The 25,013-nt window shown below is 30.1% G+C and overlaps 1 protein-coding gene and 1 non-coding gene across 2 annotated transcripts; one reads left to right on the top strand and one right to left on the bottom strand.

Moving 5' to 3' along the window:
- Positions 1-17,202: 17,202 nt before the first annotated feature.
- Positions 17,203-19,340, top strand: LOC113869245. The gene is made up of 2 exons (XM_027505479.1): positions 17,203-17,780; positions 18,521-19,340. Exons 1-2 carry the CDS (start codon positions 17,203-17,205, stop codon positions 19,338-19,340), a joined length of 1,398 nt encoding a protein of 465 aa, XP_027361280.1.
- Positions 19,341-24,160: 4,820 nt separating this feature from the next.
- On the bottom strand, positions 24,161-24,267 carry LOC113870611. Its single transcript, XR_003505631.1, has one exon. It is a non-coding gene; the product is annotated as a small nucleolar RNA R71 (small nucleolar RNA).
- Positions 24,268-25,013: the final 746 nt, after the last annotated feature.

The following is a 25,013-nucleotide window of genomic DNA, read 5'->3' as shown; positions in this document are numbered from 1 at the left end:
ATTTTGTTGATTTAATTCTGCTCAAAATATTTAGAATTTTTTTTATTATTTGTTTCAGAATTTAATATGCTATTTCCCTTGTTGATTTCTTTTCTAGTAATATTGATTTTGATTTTAATTTCATGTGGGCACATGTATAATAGTAACATGCAGTGCATAACAAATTACGTTCTTTCATTCTTATTCACAATTCAAACGTGAAGTAAGTATAGTTGACAATTGTCATTGAATTTCATGCGTTATTCCTTCACTTGTCAAGTCGTGATGTTGCAACATTGCTGGTTGAAATATAAATTTGTATGTGTTTTTGTTTTTAATAAGAGGGCAGACTTGTCTAGTTACCCTCAACACCTTGCAACGTGTGAAGTGCAGAAAGGAACTCTCACTTCCCACTACTAAGTTACACAAAAAGAAACGTAAGTGGTTGTGTCCACGTGCAACCTTCTACTCACCTAGTCTTAGTTAGGATGTTGTAACTGAAATTTGTGCAGAATGTAAGTGTTTTATGGGGGAGGCAGATTGCCTAGACCATCTCATAATATTATGTAATCACATGTACAGAAAAAAGGTTTATTCCCTCTTTCTAAATCCTTTTCATTCTCGGATTCCACTTGCTGAATTACATGGACAGATTGCAAATGTCGTGCTCTTTAAACTACACGGGTAATTTCGCAAAATCCATTTACAGCATTTCAATTCCTTGGTGGCTAAGCCGTAATCATGTAGCACAGCACCTTAGAACTTGTGGTCACCTTCTCCCACTCACATTAATGCAGGATTGGACCTCTCCTCATTCAATTAGAATGTTCTTTCCATTCATCTAGTTGCTGCATGGTACAAAATATACCTAAAGGAAATCACTATCAGGCCTTAATTACGAAAAAGGTGTTGATTGAAGTGTGTATGTACATTTCTAGAAGGGAGGCAGATCTGCAAAATCTCTCACAGCATCACATAAGATGAGATGCAGCAATGGTCATTCTCTCTTTTAAAGACCCTATTCACTGTCGGTCTCCACTCCCCAAATGCATGAAAAGAGTATGCACGTGTGTTTCTCCACTAAAGAAGGAGAAAAACATCATAACTGCTTTACATTTTCACATCCCATAAATACTGGACAAGTACCCATTCTTCCACTTACTGTAATCTTCCTACTCCTCCTAAATTGTTGGCTGCTGCACGGTACCTAGAATAACCCTTATCAAACCCTGCCTTGTGATTAATAATAGGAGAAGCTTCCCTTGTCTTTTCATCTGAATAACTTAGGAGGTTGTGACATTACATATCCATCTCATCGCCAAAATTCAGGCTACCTAATCTCCCACTTAACATTCCACCGAAACAACGCAAAAAGAAATCATTCATTCACTTTTCTGTAGGAATTTTAAATATAAAATTAAAAATAAAATAATTATATATAATACACGTCATAACATTTCAATATAATTCCAACGATATGTAATTGAATAATAGCGTTAAACGCATACCTGATTAGAACACATAAGTCATAAGCAATCTTAATGAGAACACATGAATCATAAACAATCCTTGTTTTCGAGTGAGCGTGTACTATTCTCTTCTCTGATTGCTATTATCCCACTCTAGTAACTGTCTAATGGGTCAACAGTTATATAAGCCTAATCAGATGAGAGTAAGAACCTCTCACTGGACATATAGAATAGTCCAACCCATCACGTACTATTTACACTAAGAGCCCAATTACAAAATCTATATAATAATTATTATTATTATACACATTTATTTTACGTCATAATTAATAACAATATAACCATAAAAGATATGTCAATAAAAGTGATGTCAACAAAACATATATCTCATAAAGAAATTAGATAATAATGTCAACAAACAAATACAAAATTTAACTCCCACTCATCCAAAATATCAAAAGACTTGACCAGACCCATATGAGCTACATGATTCTAAAAAGCTCTAATGGTTAAGCCTTTGGTTAGTGGATATGCTAACATGTTCTTTGTACCTACACAATTTGAGTCTAAAATTCAAGTACTTTCTCTCTAACAAACAAATACTTTAGATCAAAGTGTTTCAAACGAGTATAACTCTTATTATTCTAAGAGAGAAGTACAGTAACAGTATTGTTGTAATAAATCACAAGTGGCCTAGATATACTCTTAATAATGCAGAAGCCAAAAATCAAATTCTTTAGCCACATAGCCTAGCCAGTAGCCTCATAACAAGCGACATACTTTGTTTTCATAGTAGAAGTAGCTATAACTATCTATTTGACACTTTTCCAAGATACATCTCCTACCGCCATCATAAAATTAAAGCTTGAAGTAGACTTACGGTCGTCAGGACAACCTACAAAATTAGAGTATCCAATGACCTGAAGTTGATCAGACTTCACATAGGTCAACATATAATCTTTGGTTTCCTGCAAATATCTCAAGACCATCTTCACGGCTTTCCAATGACCCAAACAGAGGTTGCTTAAGTATCTATCCAAAGCATTAACAACATAAGCAATATCGAGATGAGTACAAACTTAAGCACACATCAAACTCTCAATAATGGAAGCATATGGAACTTTCTCCATTTTAAACAACTCTCTATCATCATGAAGACACTAAAAATTAGAGAGTTTCTTACCCCTTTGAACAGGCGCAACACATGGAGTGAAAGAATACATATTAAATCTCTTGAGGATCCTATCAATATACTCTTTCTGAGACAATCTAAGAGTAACACGAGACCTATCATAATATATCTGGATGCCTAGAATAACAGAAGCATCATCAAGGTCTTTCATATCAAAATGGCTACTCAACATATTTTTTGTCTCATTCAAAGATATCATCAACATGTATGACAAAGATGATAAAATTGTTCCTACTCATCTTCAAGTAAATGCACAGATCTCAAGCCTTTTCCTTGAAGCCAATAGAAGTGACCACTTGGTCAAACTTCAAGTACCATTATTTAGAAACTTACTTCAAACTATAAATGGATTTTATTATTCTAGAATTAAATTCAAGTTATAACAAAATTTGATTTATGTTAGTCCACACAAAATATTCAACAATTTATCTCCCACTTGGACGACATAAATCAAAACATTTTATTATTCTAAATTAATCAACAATATATGGCCATAACAAGATGACAAAATAAACTAATATGAATTATAAACATCTTAACAATGCAGAAAATCATACTCGAAGGAGTAGTGATATTATACATTATAAGATACTTATATCATGTGACTCAACAACTCTAGTGGTATAAGTAGGACAATAAAATCTAGAACCCATGGAGTCTACACAATATCCTACAAAGAAACTGCTAATTGATTTTTATGAACAATGAAAAATAATAAGTCTTTTTCGTCTTATCAAATTTCTTAAGTTTCTTGCCTAGAGACACTATTAAGATTTCACAATTTTGCGACGAATCTTTGTCAAAGAATTTGTCACTAATTTATCTGTAACAGATTTTGTGACTAAACTTACTTCTTAATATTACTCATCTCAAGAACATTGTCTACAGTGACCTTTATAATTACTAGACATATTTTATTAGAATGAATCCACTTATCATGTTTTACTATAACGGCAGTGGAAGATTTAGGTGTGAAAAATTTAGGCTCATTCTCTCAGTAGGGGCAACATTAACACTAGAAAATGAATTTAAAAAAGTCAACTTAGTCCTCATAATTAATCATGTTCAAAGTTTTCACCGAAGTGGACATAGACACTGATGTGGGAAATAACAAAATTTAATATGTGCAATTAGCTCAAGTGCAACAATAATATGCCTATCACAAAATTTCTTACTTACTATGATCCCGCCTAAGGGTCCCGGATCACAATAAATAAGAAAGATGAATACAATGCACAAAATTTCATGTCATAAGAATCCTAACACCGATGGGGTATCAGTACAAAATTGATATAAGCAAAACACAATTGCATACTATTTTCAAATCACATTAATAACAACACATTGATAGGATATAATTATTATTAATGCAATATATAATTATATAATTTACACAAGTCATGTATAAATGGTCTCACGATAGGTGGGATGACATTTATACAGAGTAATCATGCATTCAGAATTAATTTAAATATGTATATTATGCATGAAATCATAATTATACCAAAATTACATCAAATAATTTATATAAAACTAAATTATTATTTTTTCTAACATATATGACATTAAAAAAAAGAGTGAATAGTATAAAAAAATGTCATAAATATAAAATATTAGTATAATAATGTATATAAAAAAATTGGATCATATTCCATCGATACCATAATTATTTAATTAATTTAGGCACAAGTTAATTAATTAAAAAATATTTACAGTGCCTAAAAAAATATGAAAATTGTCTAAAAAATTTAATATCAAAATAATCCTCCACGCGAGTGGCCTTCTTGCACTTAAAACCATAAGCTGCAAGACAGGTCCAACAAATTCAGAAACTTGACCCAGTTCAATCTTGCATTCTAAAGCATCAATTCATATTGTTACAAAGGTTTATTGTGAACAACAAAAGAGAGTTTCAAAGGCTAAAACCCGCACAGTCATGGAGGATTCAAAGTACGTGAGAATTCAAGCAACCCAAACAGTTTCTTTCAACGAGTAGGGTTCACTACGTTCTTTGTGATGTGTACAACAAAAATAGGGCAATGGCGAACGCAAAATGAAAGAAAGAATAAATTCTTAATCTAAATTGAACGAAATAATGAATTAATTATTAGATTATACTCGTGTTCAATTTATTAACAAAAGCCCTTAATCAATTTTTTAAAATAAATCTTTGCCCCTTTGAGAGAATTTGAAAGAAAATGATTTTAGGGTTTATAGTTTCAAAAATTAATAAACTGTGAAATTCTCTTAACATACCCAATGAAAATTAACAATTTTTGGATATGATATTTATGAATATAAGAGGAAAAAAAAAACCTAAATTATTTTCCAAATCCATACATAAAATTATAGCATTTTGGTTGTTCAAAGTTGAAAAATTATGATGTGTATTAAGTTGGCTCTGATACCATTTGCAGGAATTTTAAATATAAAATTAAAGATAACATAATTATATATAATACGTATCATAACATTTCAATATAATTCCAACTATATGTAATTGAATAATGGCGTTAAACGCATACTTGATTAGAACACACGAGTCATAAGCAATCTTGATGAAAACTCATGAGTCATAAGCAATCCTTGTTTTCGAGTGAGCGTGTACTACTCTCTTCTCTGATTGCTATTATCTCACTCTAGTAACTGTCTAATGGGGCAACAGTTATATAAGCCTAATCAGATGAGAGCAAGAACCTCTCACTGGACACATAGAATAGTCCAACCCATCACGTACTATTCATACTAAGAGCCCAATTACAAAATCTATATAATAATAATTATTATTATTATACACATTTATTTTACGTCATAATTAATAACAATATAACCATAATAATTTAATAATGCTAATCTACAAATTAATATAAATATTAATATTAATATTAAAATATCTAACATCTTCTACTCTTTCAAATTTCACGCCATCTTGAGAAGAGAAGCTCTCAGTTTCTTTCTTCCAGCACCTTGAAATTTTTGTTCAAACGCTTTTCCATTTCACCTTATCTTCCTCCCTCTTAGTCCTCATTCATTAGGAATTAAGAGAAACCGAAACTGCAACAGGTGAGTAGTCCACACCTTCTGCATTTTTCTTTACTCAACTTCCTCTTCCTCATTCTCACTTTTCCTTTCATTTCAAGGTATCCGCTGTTTCTGTTTTTCTGCCGCTGCATAGTCAAACCGTGCCATCACAAACTCCGCTCTCCATCCTTTCAACGAAGTTCCCTATCACCAAGTAAGGGGAGTTCATCTTTGATTGGAAATTAATAAAATCTTGTTGCATGCACCCCGGGAGGCCTTCTCCCTTGTGAAATCCATGATTGTTTTTTGTGTGTAATGTGTAAATACAGCCTGTAACCAACAAATAAAAACTGGACAGATTCAGTTTGCTTTTGCATGTAATAGAAATTGAGTTTGATGTGTGTGTGCAGATTGTGTGGGTGTCGGTTTACTTTTGCATGTAATAGAAATTGAGTTTGATATATGTGTGTGCAGACTGTTAGGGTGTTGGTTTGCTTCTGCATGTAATAGAATAATTGCCTCTGCATGTAACTAATAACTCGTGGTCAAATGCTTGGTGCAAAAGTTTAATACATGACATGATACTGTGGAGGTGAAAGGATACATGATTACTTGTCTTTCATTTCTGATTATAGTACAATTGTTATACATGAGATTCATAAACTAATTGGTGAGGTGGCATATAGGTGTAACCAATAAACCGTGATTGAAGAGGATGTGCTTGCTAATTTTCCTAGTGTAGAATGTGGTAATTAGTGTGTAATAAGTAAACAGAACATGCACTGAATATTTGATATAAGTATAACCCCAAAACAACAGCATCATAAGTGATAGAATTAGAACAAATAAAATTGGACAGAATTGAAAGTCGCTCTTAGAAATAATTTGACATAGTATTCGTGTACAATAAGAGGCTAGGAAAGTTAACTGCATAACAAGGGAATCATAGGACTTTAGTATGAACTTAAGATAAAACCTCTGCACCTAAGAATGAATAGTTAATCTATACTTTAGTTTCAAATTGAAAGGAATTGAGGAGAAACCGAGAAGAGTAAACTGAGTCAACAACATCTAATATTGAATAAATAGTCATTAAACATTTGAATACACTAGGAAAATTTCCCTTTTAAATATCTAATCCAACTGAACTAATTGAAAGGGAATAGAACATATAAGTAAACCTTAGAATCACTTAGATTTAAGGGAAGATAACTCACGTATAATAGGTACCCAAGATTTAGGAAAAATAATTAATAGTATGACCGTATTAACTAATAGTTTCCAGTAGATATCCTCGCTTAATGTGCCGTGATCCTTGAATGAGTAAGAATAAAGTGGTAAGCAGGGAATGATACAGATATATATACATATATGTAACCACATATATATGCATGAACCCTGAAGAGTAAAACCTGGTTGCGTTGAGTGAACTGTAAAACCAACTGTAATAAAACTAATTAAACTGCATATATTATGTGAACATACATCGTACTCGTAGAACTGACAAGTGAAAACCAGGCTATTGTTGGCACAGCTATAGAAAGGCGAACCTTGGGGTAGTAATGATCAATGTAACATTTTATGTTTACCTTTATGGTTTTATTCTTATTTTTAAACATTTTTTATATGCTTTATTTTTTAAGTTTTTACCATTTTCTAGTTATTTAAATAAATTAGACTTGTTATAAATAAATATTTTAATTTTGTATTTTTAATTATTCTAACATTTAACTACCTTTTGGCCATAACTTTTTTAATAGATATCGTTTTTAGCTAATTCTAATTGCATTGGATTATACACATTTAGAGTTTCAAAATACATATATGAATTGTTGGACTAGAAGTTATTTTTGAGTTTTTATGATTTTTTGAAGTTGAGGCAGATTTGCTGTATCTTATATGCGAGATTGCATTTGGACTCTTATTATTTAATAATTGTATTTGAGTTTTTAGATATAATTGAGACTCAAATTTTGTCCATCTAGTTTACCCTAATTAGAACTTATAAATAGACCAATGAGGCTCTGAATTAAGTCTATAATTAGACACTTGAGTTTTTGAGATTTGATCTTTAATAAGAATAATTCATTTTACCTTTTTTTGAATTCTCCCATCTTTCACTTATTCTTGCTTGGGTTAAGTGTTTCAATAGAAGACTAAACCTCTCATTTAATCCGTAGAATCTAAATGGTGTAAATTCAATTTAAGTTTTGGCCAATTATTTTGAGTTTGTTCTCTTTTTTTCTAATATCAGATTTGGAAATTGTAATTATGATTAACTTTTTTGTGGTTAGAATTTAAATTACGATTCGATTGATATTCTGATTTGATAATTAATTTGCATTAGGTTAAATGATAATTTGATTTAATTCGTGATATGATTCAATTAACTTATTTTATTGAATTAATAATTGGATTGAGTAATTATTCAAATTCAAATTAAAATCTTTAGATAATGTGAAAATTGAAATTACACGCCTTTGAGATTCTGTAGATTAATAATTCTTAATCTGTTTTTATTCAAGTTATTTGGGTTCGTAACTTAATTTAATTGATTTGAAGTTTTTAAATCCCTAAATTTTACTTGCATTATTAAATAACTTAAAATTGAATTTAACTGAATATGTGTCTCGATGAATTAACCTAGATTGAGTTCTATACCGCAAAATTCTTAGAGAAATTTAATTATTTTGATAGTGACTTGGCATCGTTTATCAAATTTGAGCCATTGTTAGGGACACATTGTTAGTTTTGATTTATTTTAGGAGTTGTTAATTTTATTCTACGTGATTGTTCATTCTGCTCAATTTAATTTTATTTTTTTACGTTTTAATTTGTCCTATTCTTACAGATTTTACTTTAAATGATCAAGACTTGAAAAATATTTATTTGGTTGATGTTGAAAAACTTCTTTAAAACAATGGAAGATCTTTGAAAGACAATAACTGTATGTCAATTGTAGAAGATTCAATTTTTAATTTGGTTGAAAATAAGTTTACAGCAAATGAGCTCAATTACAATACAACTAAATTGGCTGAAGAACATCGCAAACTTCTACATTCTTTAACATTGGAGCAAAAAGTTGTTTACAATGAAATAATGAGCTCAGTATTAAATCAATCTAGTGGTTTTTTTTTTTCTTATATGGACATGGAGGAATAGGAAAAACATACATTTAGAATATTCTATTAGCAACTCTTTGATCTAAACAATTGATTGTTCTTAATGTGGCTTCAAGTGATATTGCTTCTTTACTTCTTGGAGAAAAGACAACTCATTCCAGATTTTCAATTCCATTACTAATTGATGATATCTCCACGTGTAACATCAAGTAAGGAAGTTTGAAAGTCAATCTATTAATTAACGCAAGTCTTATTATATGGGATGAAGTTACGATGTTTAATAAATTTTGTTTTGAATCTCTAGATCATACATTAAGACATTTAACGAGAGTGAAAAATTCAAACAGTATAAATGAACCTTTTGGTGGAAAAGTTGTTGTATTGGGAGGAGATTTCAAACAAATACTTTCGGTCATTTTGAAAGATAGTCGTGAGGATGTTCTTTCTGTAACTGTGAACTCTTCTTATTTATGGGCTAATTGCAAAGTGCTTAAGTTGATAAAAAAAATTTGAGATTATCAACATTAGTAGAAAACACTTTTGCTATAATTGAAACTAAGTTTTTTGCAGATTAGATTCTTCAAATAGGGGATGAAAAAATTGGAGTTAATTATGATGAAGTTTGTACACTTGAAATTCTAGAAGACTTTCTAATTCTTGAATAAGATAATAGTCTTATGCATTTGGTAGACTTTGCATATCCAAGTTTAGTCGATAATTGTGCTGATTTTAAATTCTTTGAACAAAGAACAACATTAGTGTCTACTTTGGAAAGTGTTGAGAAAGTAAATGAATTCATTCTCTCTTAATTCTCAGAGAAGAAAGAGAATACCTAAGTTCTGATTCAACTTGCTCATTTGATGAAAATGCCGAATCAAAAGGTGACTGACACTGAATCTTTGAATGAAGTTAAGCGTTTAGGAATTCCAAACTACAGATTAATTTTGAAGACATGTGTTTTAATGATGCTTTTGAAGAATATAGATCAAGCAAATGGATTATGCAATAGAATTAGATTGATTGTTAATCAATTGGGAAGAAACATAATTGCAACACTATTTGTTACAGAAAGAAATAATTTTGATAAAATATTCATCCTAAGAATAAATTTAGTTTCTTCAGATTCGTGATTACCTTTTAAGTTTCAAAGAAGACAATTTCTCTTAACTCTTTATTTTGCAATAACTATTAATAAGAGTTAACGCAAATATTTTCTAACGTCAGTCTTTACTTACCATAGCTATTGTTCTCTCATGGTCAATTATATGTTGTTGTTTCATGAGTGAGAAAAAAAATATTAAAAATATTAATTTTAAATGAAGATAAGAAGTCAACTCTATTTACATCAAATGTAATATTCAAAGAATTTTTTAATAAGATATAACAAGATATTTAAATATTACTTTATGTTATTTATATTTTATTTACTAAATTTCTTATATGTTTTGTTGTTATAATATGATTATCGCTATTTTAAGAAATTTTAACTTAACAAAATTTTATTCACTAAGCAGTCATACGTTGAAGTTATCTATATATTATCAAAATTATCTTTATTGACTTAGGAATTTTTTTTATTAAAATAGTAAAAAATGGTGAGTATATTTACCTTATTAAATTATTTTTTATATAAAAATTAAGAAAATAATAAAATTTACCTTAAAAATTAAAATAATTTTTATACTAACTACTGACCAATTATAAGAAATTTTTTTTAATAAGAATTCATTTACTATAATTACGTCTAATAATAAATTTATTTAATTTATATCATTGTAAAATAATATTATATTATAATATGATTCAAATGTACTTTATTTAAATAATAAAAAATAGTTAATATATTTATAGACTTAATTATGTTTTTGTCCCTATAAATATAGGTCTTTTTGTGATTAGTCCTTACAAATATTTTTGTTAAGAAGTGGTCTTTTTAAAGTTGATAATTTAGGAATTGGTCCTTGCTGTTAACTCTCCCCCTGTTAAGTACTGAGCTGGCTAATAGAAAGCCAGTTCAACACTCCATGTGGCACCACGTTATATGCCATGTCATTTAAATATTTTATTTTTTATTAATTAAAATAAATATTTGCAAAAAGATCCATAAACATGTTTTTATATTTGTAAAAAAGGCTTCTTCTTCCTCCCCAAACTTTTCTCGCTCAATACGGGCAACCCCACTTCCAATCCACCCCAACCTCCACTTTCATCTCTTCCTCCAACCCCGCCCCCGCCCCCACCTGCAACTCCCAACCTCCACATTCTTACTCCTTCTATCATTTTTATTTCTCATTCTCACCCTTCTCCCTCCTCTACCGCTTCCCCTCTCTAACCCCTTTTAGACACCCTTCTCCTTTCCACATTCCTACCCTTCTCCTTCCTTGTTGAAACTCAGATTCCTAAAGGAAATAGAAAAAATAATAATTTTTTCATGTTACCAATCTTCCTTTATTAAAATCTTGGGCTTTATTAGTACTCTCACCATTTCGTGCTTTTCATTCCTCTAATGTTTGTTTTAATTTGGAGGATTTGCTAAGGGTTTCGGTGTAGGTGTTGGGGAAGGGTAGCATTGGGAATTCGTATAAGGCGGTGTTGAAAGAAAGGACTCAGTGCTTGATGCTTATTGAGGTTTGTTGGGTTTGGAGGTGGGGTGATAGAAATGAGAAGAAGGGACTCAAAACCAGGCTTGCTATTGGGAATCCTACTAAAAATGATGTTGATGAAGTAATGGGAAAATTGTTGGCATTAGATAGGGCTTACCCTCTTTCTTTGTTGGGCTCAATGATAGAAAAATTTCCTCAAACTGTGGAGCCAGCAGTCTGGTGGCCTAAGCAGAAGCAAAAGTGTCTAAGAAAAGAAGAGTTGGGTGGGAAACTGAAAGGGAAGAATGGATGGGATGCAAGGTTGGAAGAAGAAATGAAAAAAATTGTGATGGTTTTGAAAAAGAAAGACATGAAAGACTACTTGAGGTTGAGTAAAAAAGTTTTGAACTCACAAAGTATTGGCAATTTTTGGTCCATTACTCACTGGCCTTGCAGCTTTGGGTTCTGGTTTTTTGGGTTCTATGAATGTATCTTGGCTTGTGATGCTTGGGGTTATTAGTGGAGCTTTGGCAAGTGTTGTTAACACATTGCAGCATGGTGGGCAAGTAGGGATGGTGTTTGAGTTATATAGAGCAACCCTTGGCTTCTTTAAGCTCACGGAAGAGAGTGTAAAGCTAAATATTTATGAACAAGATCATGATAAAAGAGAAAATGAAGAGCTGTTTGAAATCAAAGTTGTTTGGGTTAGCCATATGCATTGCCTCAAGAGTGTGCAAATTAAAATTAATTAAAACCAACAAAACCCACATGATTAAGAGTTGTTTGCAGTTCGTATTCTTTTGAATTTATTTCTTTTTATTTGCTGTATCTTTGCCAATCTACCCAATAAACATCAAGACAAGAAAAATTTGTATAAACGTTTAACTTCACATTTGAACATCGTTGAAGTTGGGGTGAGGAAGGTGGAGGATTAGAGTGGAGGTGGGGGAGGAGTTGGAGGAAGGGATAAGAGTAGAGGTTAGGGTGGATTGGAAGTGGAGTTGCCGTATTAAGGGAGAGAAGTTTGGGCAGGAAGAAGCCTTTTTTGCAAATATATAAAATATGTTTATGGATCTTTTTACAAATATTTATTTTAATCAATAAAAAATAAAAAATTTAAATGGCATGGCATATAATATGGCACCACGTGGAGTGTTGAGCTGACTTTCCATTTGCCAGCTCAGCATTTAACATAGGAAAAGTTAACGGTAGGAACCAATTCCTAAATTACTAACTTTAGAAGGATCATTTTCTAACAAAAATATTTATAAGGACTAATTACAAAAAGATCTATATTTATAGAGAGCAAAAACATAATTAAGCCTATATTTATATTCTTAAATTAATTTTTTTATCAGAGTAAAAAAATAACTATATTTATATTAAAATAATAAATATAGATTTATATAATATAATTATCAATTTTATATAATAAATATACATTCTGTGACAAACTATCTGATATATACATATATATTTTAAGTAAAAATTATTAATAAAATATTTATTATTGCATTATATATTAAATTTATCTTATTTAAAATATTAAAAAATTATAACTTATTTAAAAATAATTTATATATTTATATCATTAACATAAGTTATTTTTTGTTTTATGATAAAATAATAACACTTACTTTAATAATTAGTTCAATTTTATAATAAGATAAAATTAATAATAATAATAATAATATAAATGTTATATTATAAATATTAGTGATACTAATGTAATTTTTTTAAATTTAATATACTCTAAAATATGGTGTTAATTTAAAAATTAAATACTTAAATTTATTTTATAAATAATATTTTAAAATTTAATATTAAAAATTATTTTATATATTGCATAAGGTTAAAATACTAGTATATATATATATATATATATATTATAATTATGTAAATTAAATAAAAAATTTAAATAAAGTGTAAAAAATTTTAAACTTATATTAATGTAAAAAAATCTTTATATATATATATATATATATATATATTTGTACTGAAAATTTAAGCTCAAACTAAATACAATACAAAATTAATAATATAATAAAATAAAATAAAAATACTGAATAAAACATGTAGAGATATGAAGTATCAGATGGTAAGCAAGAAAAATAATTCCCTAAATAATGTAAGAATTCTGATATTGAACAACAACTGCTAAGTGAAGTAATATAACACCCTTAAAAAATATGAAATAAATATCTCTTTCCCTTTTTTTTCTCCACTCTCTCTCTCTAGATTTTTTTCTGAAGCTGTTTTGCCGTCTCCTGTCTCTTTTTTCTTTGTTCTGAATTTCTTTCTCTTGGCCTTTTGCTGTTCAAATTCTTTCTGTCCCTTCTATGCTCTTTCGTGTCCCCCTCGCTATCTTTGTTCCGTTTCCTTTTTATTCTTTCAATTAAATTTATTGCCTTCCTCTCCCTTTGCTGTGTGACTGTGTCTTCCTATTTTTCTTTCAAATTCCTTCTCCAATGTTTTTTCTTGTTCTATCCGTTGCTTCCCTCTTTTTTTTTTTTTTCCAGATTAATTACTTTAATTCCCTTTAATTGCTTTACGTTTCTCTTTCATTTTTTTTTAATTTGATTCCTTCCTTAATGTTTCTTTCTTTTTTAGTCCTTCCATTTCTTTCAAATTAATTGCTTTAATTCCCTTCCGCCTCACTTGTCTTCCTATTTCTTTCAGAATTAATTGCTCCAATCAATTATTTTGATTGTTTCATTAATTCATTCTTTATTTTTTTTTCCTTTTCTATCTGTTGCTTCCCCCTTTCAAATTTATTGCTTTAACTCCCTTTAACTGCTTTACGTTTCTATCTCTTTTTCTAATTGATTCCTTCTTTAATGTTTCTGTCTGTCTTTTTCCATATGTTGTTCCTCTTCCAGTTCTTTCAAATTAATTGCTTTAATTCCCTCCCACCACTACAATAAAATAGAGATTTAGTAACATGTATTTTATACTATAGCTGTAAAAAAAAATAAAATTGCAAATTATAAATAACAATATCTTTTTAATATTTCAGCAGCATTTCAAATATTGCTAAATTGTTTTAGCAACATGAACTTTATACTATATTTGTAAAAAAGTTAATAAAATACAAATAGCAACACTTTTTGATTTTTAGCAACATTTTTTTTTAAATATTGCTAAATATATATATGTTGTAGGCGCCTCTCTTGTCCGTTCTTTTTTCTTTTTTCTTTTTAAATTTGTAACATGTATTTTTAGTTTTTAAAAAGAGAATTTTTTTTTTAAAAAAATTAGAAACAAACATGTTTATAATTTTTAAATTTTTTTAATAATGGATTAGAAGTATTGGTCTAACTTTTTTTTATTTTTTAGAATGAGTCTAAATAATTAGACAATCTTATTTTTGTTCTTTCTTTTCTTTACTAGTCCTAAAAATAAAATATTTTTATTTTTTAAAAAAATTATCCAAAATTATAATAATAACACCAACGTTATAATATCAAATATAAAATATAAGGTTCGCGTTTCAAATCTTTCCATTTCCAATCCACACATTGCAAGCATTGGTTCATATTATTATTATTATTATTGTGTGATCACTATGTTTAGGGGATGATTTTTGGAGGAGAAAGGAGGGGAGGACTTATTTTTATATTTTAAATATATATTTAAAATTAATAATTTTTAAAATAAAATATATAAATTAATATAATAATAAAAACTTAATGTATTAATAGTATATTTGTCATCCTAAATAATATATAATTTTTATAATATAAAATTAAAAAATAAGCCCTCTCTTTTTATCCTTTTCAAAAATTCTCTCCCAAACATATCTTAAAGAAGTGTACAGTAAGACTGTCTGTCTTTCAACATTCATTCTGTCAGGATTAAAAATAACAAACAAAAATTTTTGTGTTATAAATCCTTTATTTTTATTTTATATTTTAAAAATAAAAATTAATAACATAAAAAATGAAAATAAGAAAAAAGTGTCTAGAAAAAAAAAAAAAAGATAGAGAAAGAATATGAAAAGAGGAAAATATTGAATGAAGTATGAGATTAAGAAATCCTTTTGTCAATATTAAATAGTGTGAGTTATATCTTGAGTTGCAGATATTAGTTGTTATAAAATTTGTTCCATTTGAAATTTAGCATTGCTGTCTACGAATGTTATGAAGAGCGTATGACTTAATTTTGATATTTGGATAACTAAAGATTATATGAAAGTTGTTAGAAAAGTAAGAGAGTGAAAGAAATAGCCAATATTCACTTACTCATGTCTAGAGTTTTTTAAGTGTTCTTTTGACGTGGAATCAATCACATTTGAAAAATAATTTTGAGGTCTAAAATTTTTATGAAGATATTAAATCTAAAGAATGAAATTTTGTGTATTATTTTAAGGATAAAAGTGAGCTATTTAATTAAACATTTATATTAAAATTCTACATTTAAAATAAAATAAAATTTATCAAACCTCTTCTTTAAAATCTCACATTAGGCAAATCAATCTCTTTGATCTCTCCTCCCCTGTATAAAAGATGAGCTACCAAGTGCTTAGGTATTATCAAGAAATCAATATTATGGATTTAGTGTTAAATTACATAGCATTATTTTAGTTTTTTTTTTTTTATGGAGAGTTATGCCTATGCTTTAACGTTCATTTTTTTAAGGCCTATACTAACGTTGGGTGGACATTATTTTTAGGTCAATTCAATGGTACCTTAAAAAAAATTATGAGTACAGTATCCTAAAAAAGTAAAAAAATAAAAAAATAAATATGTGACAACTTATTAATGACATATATTAATATATAATTTATTTAGCATTATTATTATTATTATTATTATTATTATTCTTTGCTAATCAATCCTTTTATGTGTTAGAAGATTTAACCTTTGATTAACGTAAGAATTGGATGTTCAGTTTTATTTTCACTTAAGCGAAAGTGAACTCGCTTAAGTGAAAATGCAAAAAACGACAAATTTTTTTATGTAAAATTAGTTTAAGTGAATTTTGTAGATTCGCTTAAACGAATTATGTTGGCTTAAGCAAATTTTGTGTATTTTTTCTCAATTTTTTTTTCTTTCTCTTCATCTTCTTAAATATATAAATTTTACTTAAGCCAATATAATTTACTTAAGTTAAAAAAATTTACTAAAGCTAATTTTACATAATTTTTTTATCATTTTATATATTTTTGTTTAAATGAATAAAGGAAAATAAAACTGAACATCTGAATTAGATTGGATTTAGATTAAACAATAAAAATTCTTAAAATAAAATTTTATCTAATTTTAATTATTTTTTTAGCATAAATATTTTACTACAAATTTTAAAATTTTATAATAACTTTTAAAATGATTTTAAATAAATTATATATAATAATATATATCATTAGTAAGTTATTACATGTCTTTTGCTTTTATTTATATCTTTAGGACACGGTATCTATAATTTTTTGAAAAATATTGTAGAACCACCTTATTTTCATATACCCAATTACTATTAGATCTCCCGATGCGTGTTGATCACTGCAGCTTTTTATCTCGGGTCTACGTGTTTTGCCACCATACGTTCTCGAAGGTAAATAATAAGTTGGCACCTCAACGGGTGTCTACATCTTCAGAGATATAGGAATAGAAGTGAAATAAGTGATAGATATGATAGATGATGTGATATGATAGAAAGAGAGAGAGAGAGAAGAATGAGAGGTATAAAATGGGTGTTTGAAAAGCTTATCATAGATTATTTTATTTTATTTTTATTTTTTTGCTATATATAAAAGAGAAGGTTGAGGCAATACTTGCAGCAAGCGAGCAAATTTCAAATAGAAATTTTGGACTTTGAGATATACTGAAAAAGAGAGAGAGATGGCTACGGGGTTGGCCTTGCCACGGTTCATAGCCCTCCAGGGAACCAGTAAATACTTGTGCTTCGTTCGTAAAGATGAAGAGCTTGGCGGTTTCTTACAGCACGCTGGAGATGAGAATGTGAGTCCATGCACCAAGTTTGAAACAGAGTGTGCTAGGACTGATGAAAACTTGGTGCACATAAAATGTTGTTATAACAACAAGTACTTGGTGAGATCTTCCCAGAAGGAATGTTGGATTGTTGGGGAAGCTCATGAACCCGAGGAAGACAAATCCAAATGGTCTTGCACGCTGTTCCGACCTTTTGTCACCGATGCTGATGAGAGTTCCTTCAAGTTCATTCATGTCCAATACGGGGGCTATTTGGACATTGATGCTGGTCTGAATTGCTTGTGCATTAGGCAAATAGATTTTGCGAGTGCGCGAAGCTTCAAAGTGGTAAACATGGAGTCCTCGGTGATACTGCCTCAACATGTTACGTTCAAAGGTTATAATGACTTATACCTTAGTGCACGGGTGATCCAAAACTATCCATATCATCAGTTTGCATCCGACGACATTTATGATCCAACCATTAGGTACGGAGACATATTTTATTTCCACACTAGATTTCTTAGACACTTTTTTTATCCAAATCATCCGTGTCTTTTTCCTATTTTTTTCTTGTCTCAAATAATCCAAAATCACCGCAGTTAATTGGTTATTAAAAAAAATTAATATGTTATAAAACTGTATGATGTAAAATAATTTTATTAGTTGTGAGAGAAAATAAGACAAAAAAAGAATTGAAGGTTTGAATTATATTCAACACTCTTTTTTTTATTATTATTATTATGAGTAATTCTACTGTAAACCCTCTTTTTTTTTTTATTTTATAGATGGACAATTTTTTAATTTAGTTAATTTATGATATCTTACTTAGTTTTTTAATCTATAAAATAATTATTTACAAAAAAAAAACTCCTAATTATATTGTCAATTATAATATTTTGTTTTATCCATTTTTTTTGTCTTATTTTGCTATTTGGCATGACTATTTAAAATATTGTTATTGTTGCGATACTCCAAAATTGCTAGTTGTTTTTTAGTGTTATTTTTTCATATGTTTAATTAGGGATAATGAATAACTTATTATGCATCTTATCCATTTTTAAAAAAATAATAATAAATTTAACAGTTTACCTTGACTTTAAAAACTGGTCCTCTGGTGAATAGAAAAACAAGTGGTATATGATAAACAAATCTTATTACTATTTCTGTCTCCCTTTAATTTCATAAAAATTTTAAATTTTTTATGTATTAATATAATTTCTTTTAGGTACGAGGTCTTCAAAGCAAGTAACGGAAATGTTCGCATAAAGTCCAATCACTTTGGCAAGTTTTGGCGGCGTAGTCCCAACTGGATATGGGCGGACAGTGATGACACCACTGTCAGGAACAATGACACATTGTTTCGGCCAGTCAGGATTAAAGGCAATGTTATTGCTCTCAAAAATTTAGGCAACGACCGCTTTTGCAATGCCCTAACCACAGAGGGCAAGACTAACTGCCTTAATGCCCTTGAGGCTGAGATTAATAAATGGTCTCATCTTCAAATGTATGAGGTTGTAAGCAAAAGGGAAATCTATGATGTAACATATCACGTAAACAATGCCAAGACTTATAAAGCACCAGGCGGAACTGTGGTGACCAAAGAGATAGATAATGAGACTGCTTCCGAAGCAGAGGGAACAGTGAGTTTTTTATACAAAGAAACTAAGACCCAAACTTGGAATGCTTCTCATGCTTGGTCTATGGAAGTTTCCACCACTATAAAAACCGGTATTCCATTTCTGGCAGATGGAGCAATTAATGTTGGTGCGTCATATACAGGAGCATTTTCCTGGGGAGAAACTATTGAACAATCAACAGAAACCAGGACAAATTTGACTGTAAATGTTTCGCGCATGGCCACGACAAAAGTGACTCTAATAGTAACAAAAGGAGCCATAGACGTCCCATTCTCATACACTCAACGTGACACTCTTTTTAGTGGAAAAATTGTGACCTCACGATTTGATGATGGCCTGTTTACTGGGGTCACTACCTCCTTCAAATATCACATCGTGGGACAGTGTCTTCCTCCAACAACAAAATAGGCAGTTTTAATTTGTTCGTTGATTGCTTGCTTGCAGATTGTTCGAATCTCTTGATTTCGCTTGGTTTATAGTAAGACCCAACTGTAGTTGGCTTAGTGGGAATAAGGCCATCTTGGCTGAGCTTTTGTTTGTCTTGATTTCGCCAGTTTCATCTAAATTTGCTTTGTGTGCGATTCTAATGTATGTTAAATTCAGGTGTGTAACACATGTCATACATGAAATTCGTGAATATATTAATTAAATAATATGAATGTGTGTTATTTTATAGTTTTTAGATTTGTATATGATTATATATAATAAATTATTTTCATGTCAACTATTGCTGGACATAATTAACTAATCAAACAATTGAAAGATGAAAATTTGAATTTAAAGTTTTGAAATCAAATTATTATTAGAGTATTTGAATCCTTTGTATTTCTTGTCATATTATAATTATTTTAAAAATAATTATTAGGATGTGACACAACAATAAATTATAATTTGTTATCTATGTAAAAGTTTTTACACTAACAATGCATAGTTATTAAACTCTAATTTATTTTATCATAATATCTTCATTAAGTTAATTGTGTCTAAACTAGCATACACTATACTTTATCTTGCTTTTTTTATAAATTAATTTCATTAAATAGATTGTACACAAATAAGTATTTATTTAATTAATTGCATGATATTATTATAATACATTAATAGTTATATTAAATATTAAAACATGTATAAATTGTATTACGACTATTATTAAAACATAAATATTAAATAATAATTAGATGTAAAAAGAGTAAACTTATAATACATGTCATTTTTGAAGTAAAACAAAACTAAAAATAATAAATCAAAATAAACTTCAATTAATAAAGAAGAATTCAAATTCAACATATATAATTGGAAATATAAAAAAAAATTCATTTTAAAAAAACATAAGAAGATGATTGGTTGTATTATCGAACTTGATAAAAATAAATCAGCCCTTTATCATTTGAAATTTAAAAATATTGTAAGTAATTACAAATATCAAGAATGTTAATTAAAATTTTAAAATATAAAAATACAAACATAAATATCTAACAAAAGGTGCCAATTGTAATATTGGCATTTTACTCTGGAGTCCAATTTTGTAGAAAATTGATCTAAGACCTGAAAGAACAACTCTGGAGTCCAGTTTGTTCCTAGTGGTTGCATCTTTCCAGATTCTAAGCGTTTTTGGGTAACATTTACTGTTTTGACGATATCTCAAGGTACGGGTCGAGTTTCGAGACGATTCTTTTTTCGTTGCAAAACTCTTTTCTGGAGCTTCACTATGGAGTCCAGTTTTGCAGAAAATGGATCCCGTAGATGAAAGATATTTCCTTCGCAACTTGTTCAACACAGCTGCACTTTTAGTGCTATTTTAGTATTTTGGCGATATCTCGACCTGTGGGCCAAGTTTTGAGCTGATTCCGGATTTATTTTGAAGCTCTCGTCAGGGCTTCACTCTAGAGTCTGGTTTTGCAGAAAACGAATCTTGGACTTGAAAGATATGACTTTCACAGTTTGTTCCGAGCGGCTACACCTATCTAGATTCTGAGCGTTTTCGTGTAATGTTTACTGTTTCCACGATATCTCGAGCTATGGGTTAAGTTTCAAGACAATTCTTTTTTTGTTGCAAAAATCTTTTCTGGTGCTTCACTATGGAGTCCAATTTTGTAGAAAATAGAGCCCGCAGATGAAAGCTATGACCTTCACAACTTGTTTCACACGTTTGCACTTTCAGTCCCATTTTACAGTTTCGTCGATATCTCGAGTTGTGGGCTGCGTTTTGAGTTGGTTCCTAATTTATTTCAAAGTTGTCTTCAGGGGCGTCACTCTAGGGTCCAATTTTTATAGAAAATAGATCTCAGACCTAAAAGATATGGCCTTCGCAGTTTGTTCTGAGCGGCTGCACTGTTCCAGATTCTGAGCATTTTTGGCCATTGTTTGCTGTTTCGATGATATATTGTGATATAGGTCGAGTTTTATAGAAAATAGATCTCAGAGATGAGAGATATGTCGTTTGCAACTTGTGCCAAATGGCTGCACTTAAAGCTCCATTTTACTATTTTGGTGATATCTCGAGTTGTGGCTGCGTTTTAAGCTGGTTCCTAATTCATTTCGAAGCTCTCTTTAGGAGATTCACTCTGGAGTCCAATTTTGCAGAAAACGGACCTCGGTCCTTAAGATATTTCCTTCACAATTATTTTTGAGCGGCTGCACCCATCCAGATTCTGAGCGTTTTTGAGTAACGTTTACTATTTCAACAATATCTTGAGCTATGGGTCGAGTTTCGAGATGATTCTTTTTTCGTTGTAAAGCTCTTTTCTAGAGCTTTAATATGGAGTCTAATTTTGCAAAAAATGGACCCTATAGGCGAAAGACATGGTGATGAATCCATATTTTACTAGTATTTTACAATAGTTTTTAGTGCAATTAATAAAGAAAACATGCTAGAAATAGTAAAAAACCCTTAAAAAAATAATAAAATGTTGCATGTCACTTTTAAACATAGTTATTTTAAAATTCATTGATTTTCTATGTAAAAAGTGACATTTCAAGTATGCTTTTGTAGGGAATTTTGAGCAAAGTTCATGAGGATTGGATGATCAAAGGAAAAATAGAAGAAAAGTAGCAAAAATTAGAGGAAAGAAGTTGATAATTGAAGAACAGCCTCTGAGTGATCACTTTCGCTGGTGAAAGTGATCACTCCAGAACCATAAAATGAAGAAGAGCTTCTGCGTAATCACTTTTGCTGGCAAAAGTGATCGTTCTAGAGAGGTTGCAATGAGAAGAGCTTCTGCGTGATGACTTTTTCTGGAAAAAGTGAGCGTTCCAGAGAGTCCTCCAAGAAGAGTAGCTGTGCGTGTTCACTATTATCCACAAAAGTGAACACGCGCAAGAAGGTAGCTTCTGCGTGTTCACTATTTCTAGCAGAAGTGAACATGCTCATGACATTAGTAAGGGAAGTTTCTGCGTGGCTACTATTTTCAACAAAAGTGAACACTTTGAAGTGCGCACGGCTACTATCACCAGCAAAAGTGAACACGCGCAAGTGGAAATGAAGAATTAGCCTCTGCATGATTACTATTGCTGGAAAAAGTGATCATGCCAGTAGAGCAGGAATTCTATAAAAGACAGTTAGCTCAGGAATTTAGAGTTTTTGTTCATTTTTTATTTTCCATTTGTTTTTGTTGTTGAGAGAGTCAGAGAGAGAGATTGAGGACGAACACCAAGCTTCATTTCTTGAGGGATCAGATTGGAGATTGGCTTGAAGATGTTTCTTCTTTATTCATTCTCTTCTTCTCTTCTCTTCTCTTCTCTTTTTGTAATGTTTGCCTAAACTCTTTGTGGTTAGGAATTGTGAATATGAAATGGAAATGTTGAATTGATTTTGGATCTGAACTTTGAGTTTTGGATTGGATTGAGTGATTGATTCTGCTGTTAAACTAGTGATTGAATGGAAATTTAATCAACTAATCATAGAGGAACTCTTATCAATGGGAATTGAATTTGTTTCTCAGATCTGAATTAATTGCCAAGGTTATTTGTTTCTTAGGGATAAGATATCTTAATCTTGCAATCTTTTGGTTTCTCAAACTTAATGCAATATTTGATTGGATTAGATCTAAGGGATTAGAATGATTTGATTAGATGTTAGATTAATTGAGGCAAGGGATTGTCCTTTGATTAATATAACGTGAAATTGATTGTCATTCCATCTAAATGCTTGAAAGTTCAGAACTTTATTAATTCAATGTTGAAGTTTTGGTGAAACAATTTCCTAACTACTCTTTCTACATCTATTTACTATATACTTTTGTATTAGCTGTTCTGTTTTACTTTCTAATTTCATTTTTGATACATTCATACCAAATCCATCTGAAATTTGTAAAGCTCAACTAATTGTGATCTTGTGAAGTGGTAATTGAGAACTTTATTCCCTGAGGATGATACTTGGAACTTAATTTAATTCTAAGATTTTTTTATAACTTACTACAACAACACTAGTACACTTGCTAGTCAGTTTACTTTCAGTGCAACAACAGTTGTAAAAGTAATAAGTTTTTGGCGCCATTGTCGGGGAATAATTTGTTTCAATATCATTAGTAACAGGAAAATAACTAGATTGAACATTTGTTTCTTTAAATTTTCTGCAAATATTACATTATATGTGCAGTTTTCTATTTTCATTATACTATATCTGTGTTTAGTTGTATATGCGTGGCAAAAACAAAAATAAATCTACTCTTGTCTTTGATCCTGACATTGATAGAACTCTTAGGAGATTAAGAAAAGAGACTAGAGCAGAGAGATCTGTAGGAAGTGACAGTGATCTAGAGGTTATACATTCTCCAGAATTTCAAGTCACTCCTTTTGCAAATAGGAAACATTCACCTTTTAGACAACCAACTACAAAAGTTGAAATGGCAGAACAACATAGAATGAGAACACTAGGAGATTATGCAATTCCAGATATGCAAGGCTATAATTCTTCAATTGTTAGACTAACCATTCAAGCCAATCATTTTGAGATAAAACCAGCCTTACTTCACCTAGTGCAGCAGGACCAATTTTCTGGTGGAATTTCTGATGATCTTAATCTGCATATTTCTAATTTTCTGCAGTTGTGTGATACTATAAGGATGAATGGAGTAAGTGAAGATGCTATAAGACTGAGGCTATTTCCATTTTCTTTAAGAGACAAAGCCAAATGTTGGTTACAAGTACAGCTTCAGGGAAGTATCACCACATGGACTGAACTTGTGAATAAATTTCTAACAAAATATTTTTCTCCCTCAAAAGCTGCTAAGCTGAGAGGAGAAATAACATCTTTTGTGCAGCAGGAAGGAGAATCACTTTATGTAGCATGGGAAAGATATAAAGAGTTGCTGAGAAGATGCCCACATCATTGTATTCCAGAATGGATGCAGTTGGAAACTTTTTATAATGGAATGAATGTAGTAATTAGAACTATGATTGATGCAGCTGCAGAAGGATCTTTGAGCATGAAATCCTTGGAAGAATCCCAAAGAATCATTGAGATGATGGCTTCATCCATGTATCAGAATTCCAACTTGAGGAATACAAGAAGAGGCAATGAATATGAAGCAAAGATGATGGAAACTTTTCTTGCACAGAATCAGCTGCAGAACCAATTATTTTCTGATCAAATAGCAGCTTTGACTCAGCAGATTAATAATTTGCAGACTGGTGCATGTGATGTACCTACACCTGAACCACAAGAGCAAGTCAATTATATGGGAAATTATCAAAGACAGCAACAATCTTATCCTTAACAATCATTTCCTCTTGGATTTTAGTATTCTAATAATAGGAATCAACAATTTTATAAATGGAATCCTCAGAATTCTGCAATGAAAAGCACTAATACATCTCTTCCATTTTCAAATGCAGGAAATCACCAACAACAGCAGTACTTTCAAGGAAATTCTTCTACTCAACCTCAAAGGAGTCAACATTCAGCTAGACCAATGAGTGAAAGAATGAACGAGATTGAGGAAACAATGTTACAATTCATGAAAGTCACTCAATCCAGCATCAAGAATCAAGAAGCTTCTATGAAGAAGTTAGAAACTCAAATTGGACAGCTGGCTGAACAATTAACAAGCAGAGATGAAGGTAATATTTAATGTATTTGAA

Source organism: Abrus precatorius, unplaced genomic scaffold (assembly GCF_003935025.1).
Source record: "Abrus precatorius isolate BTA unplaced genomic scaffold, Abrus_2018 Scaffold6, whole genome shotgun sequence".
Lineage (NCBI taxonomy): Eukaryota > Viridiplantae > Streptophyta > Magnoliopsida > Fabales > Fabaceae > Abrus > Abrus precatorius.
Note: the sequence above shows the minus strand (reverse complement) of the source record. Positions and strands in the feature narration are given on the sequence as shown.

What these genes read in the sequence shown, in the direction of transcription:
- LOC113869245 (XM_027505479.1), top strand. Translation starts at nt 17,203, where the DNA reads ATGGCTACGGGGTTGGCCTTGCCACGGTTCATAGCCCTCCAGGGAACC. An exon ending in ATTTATGATCCAACCATTAG is followed by an intron (nt 17,781 to 18,520) that starts GTACGGAGACAT and finishes AATTTCTTTTAG; the next exon opens with GTACGAGGTCTTCAAAGCAA.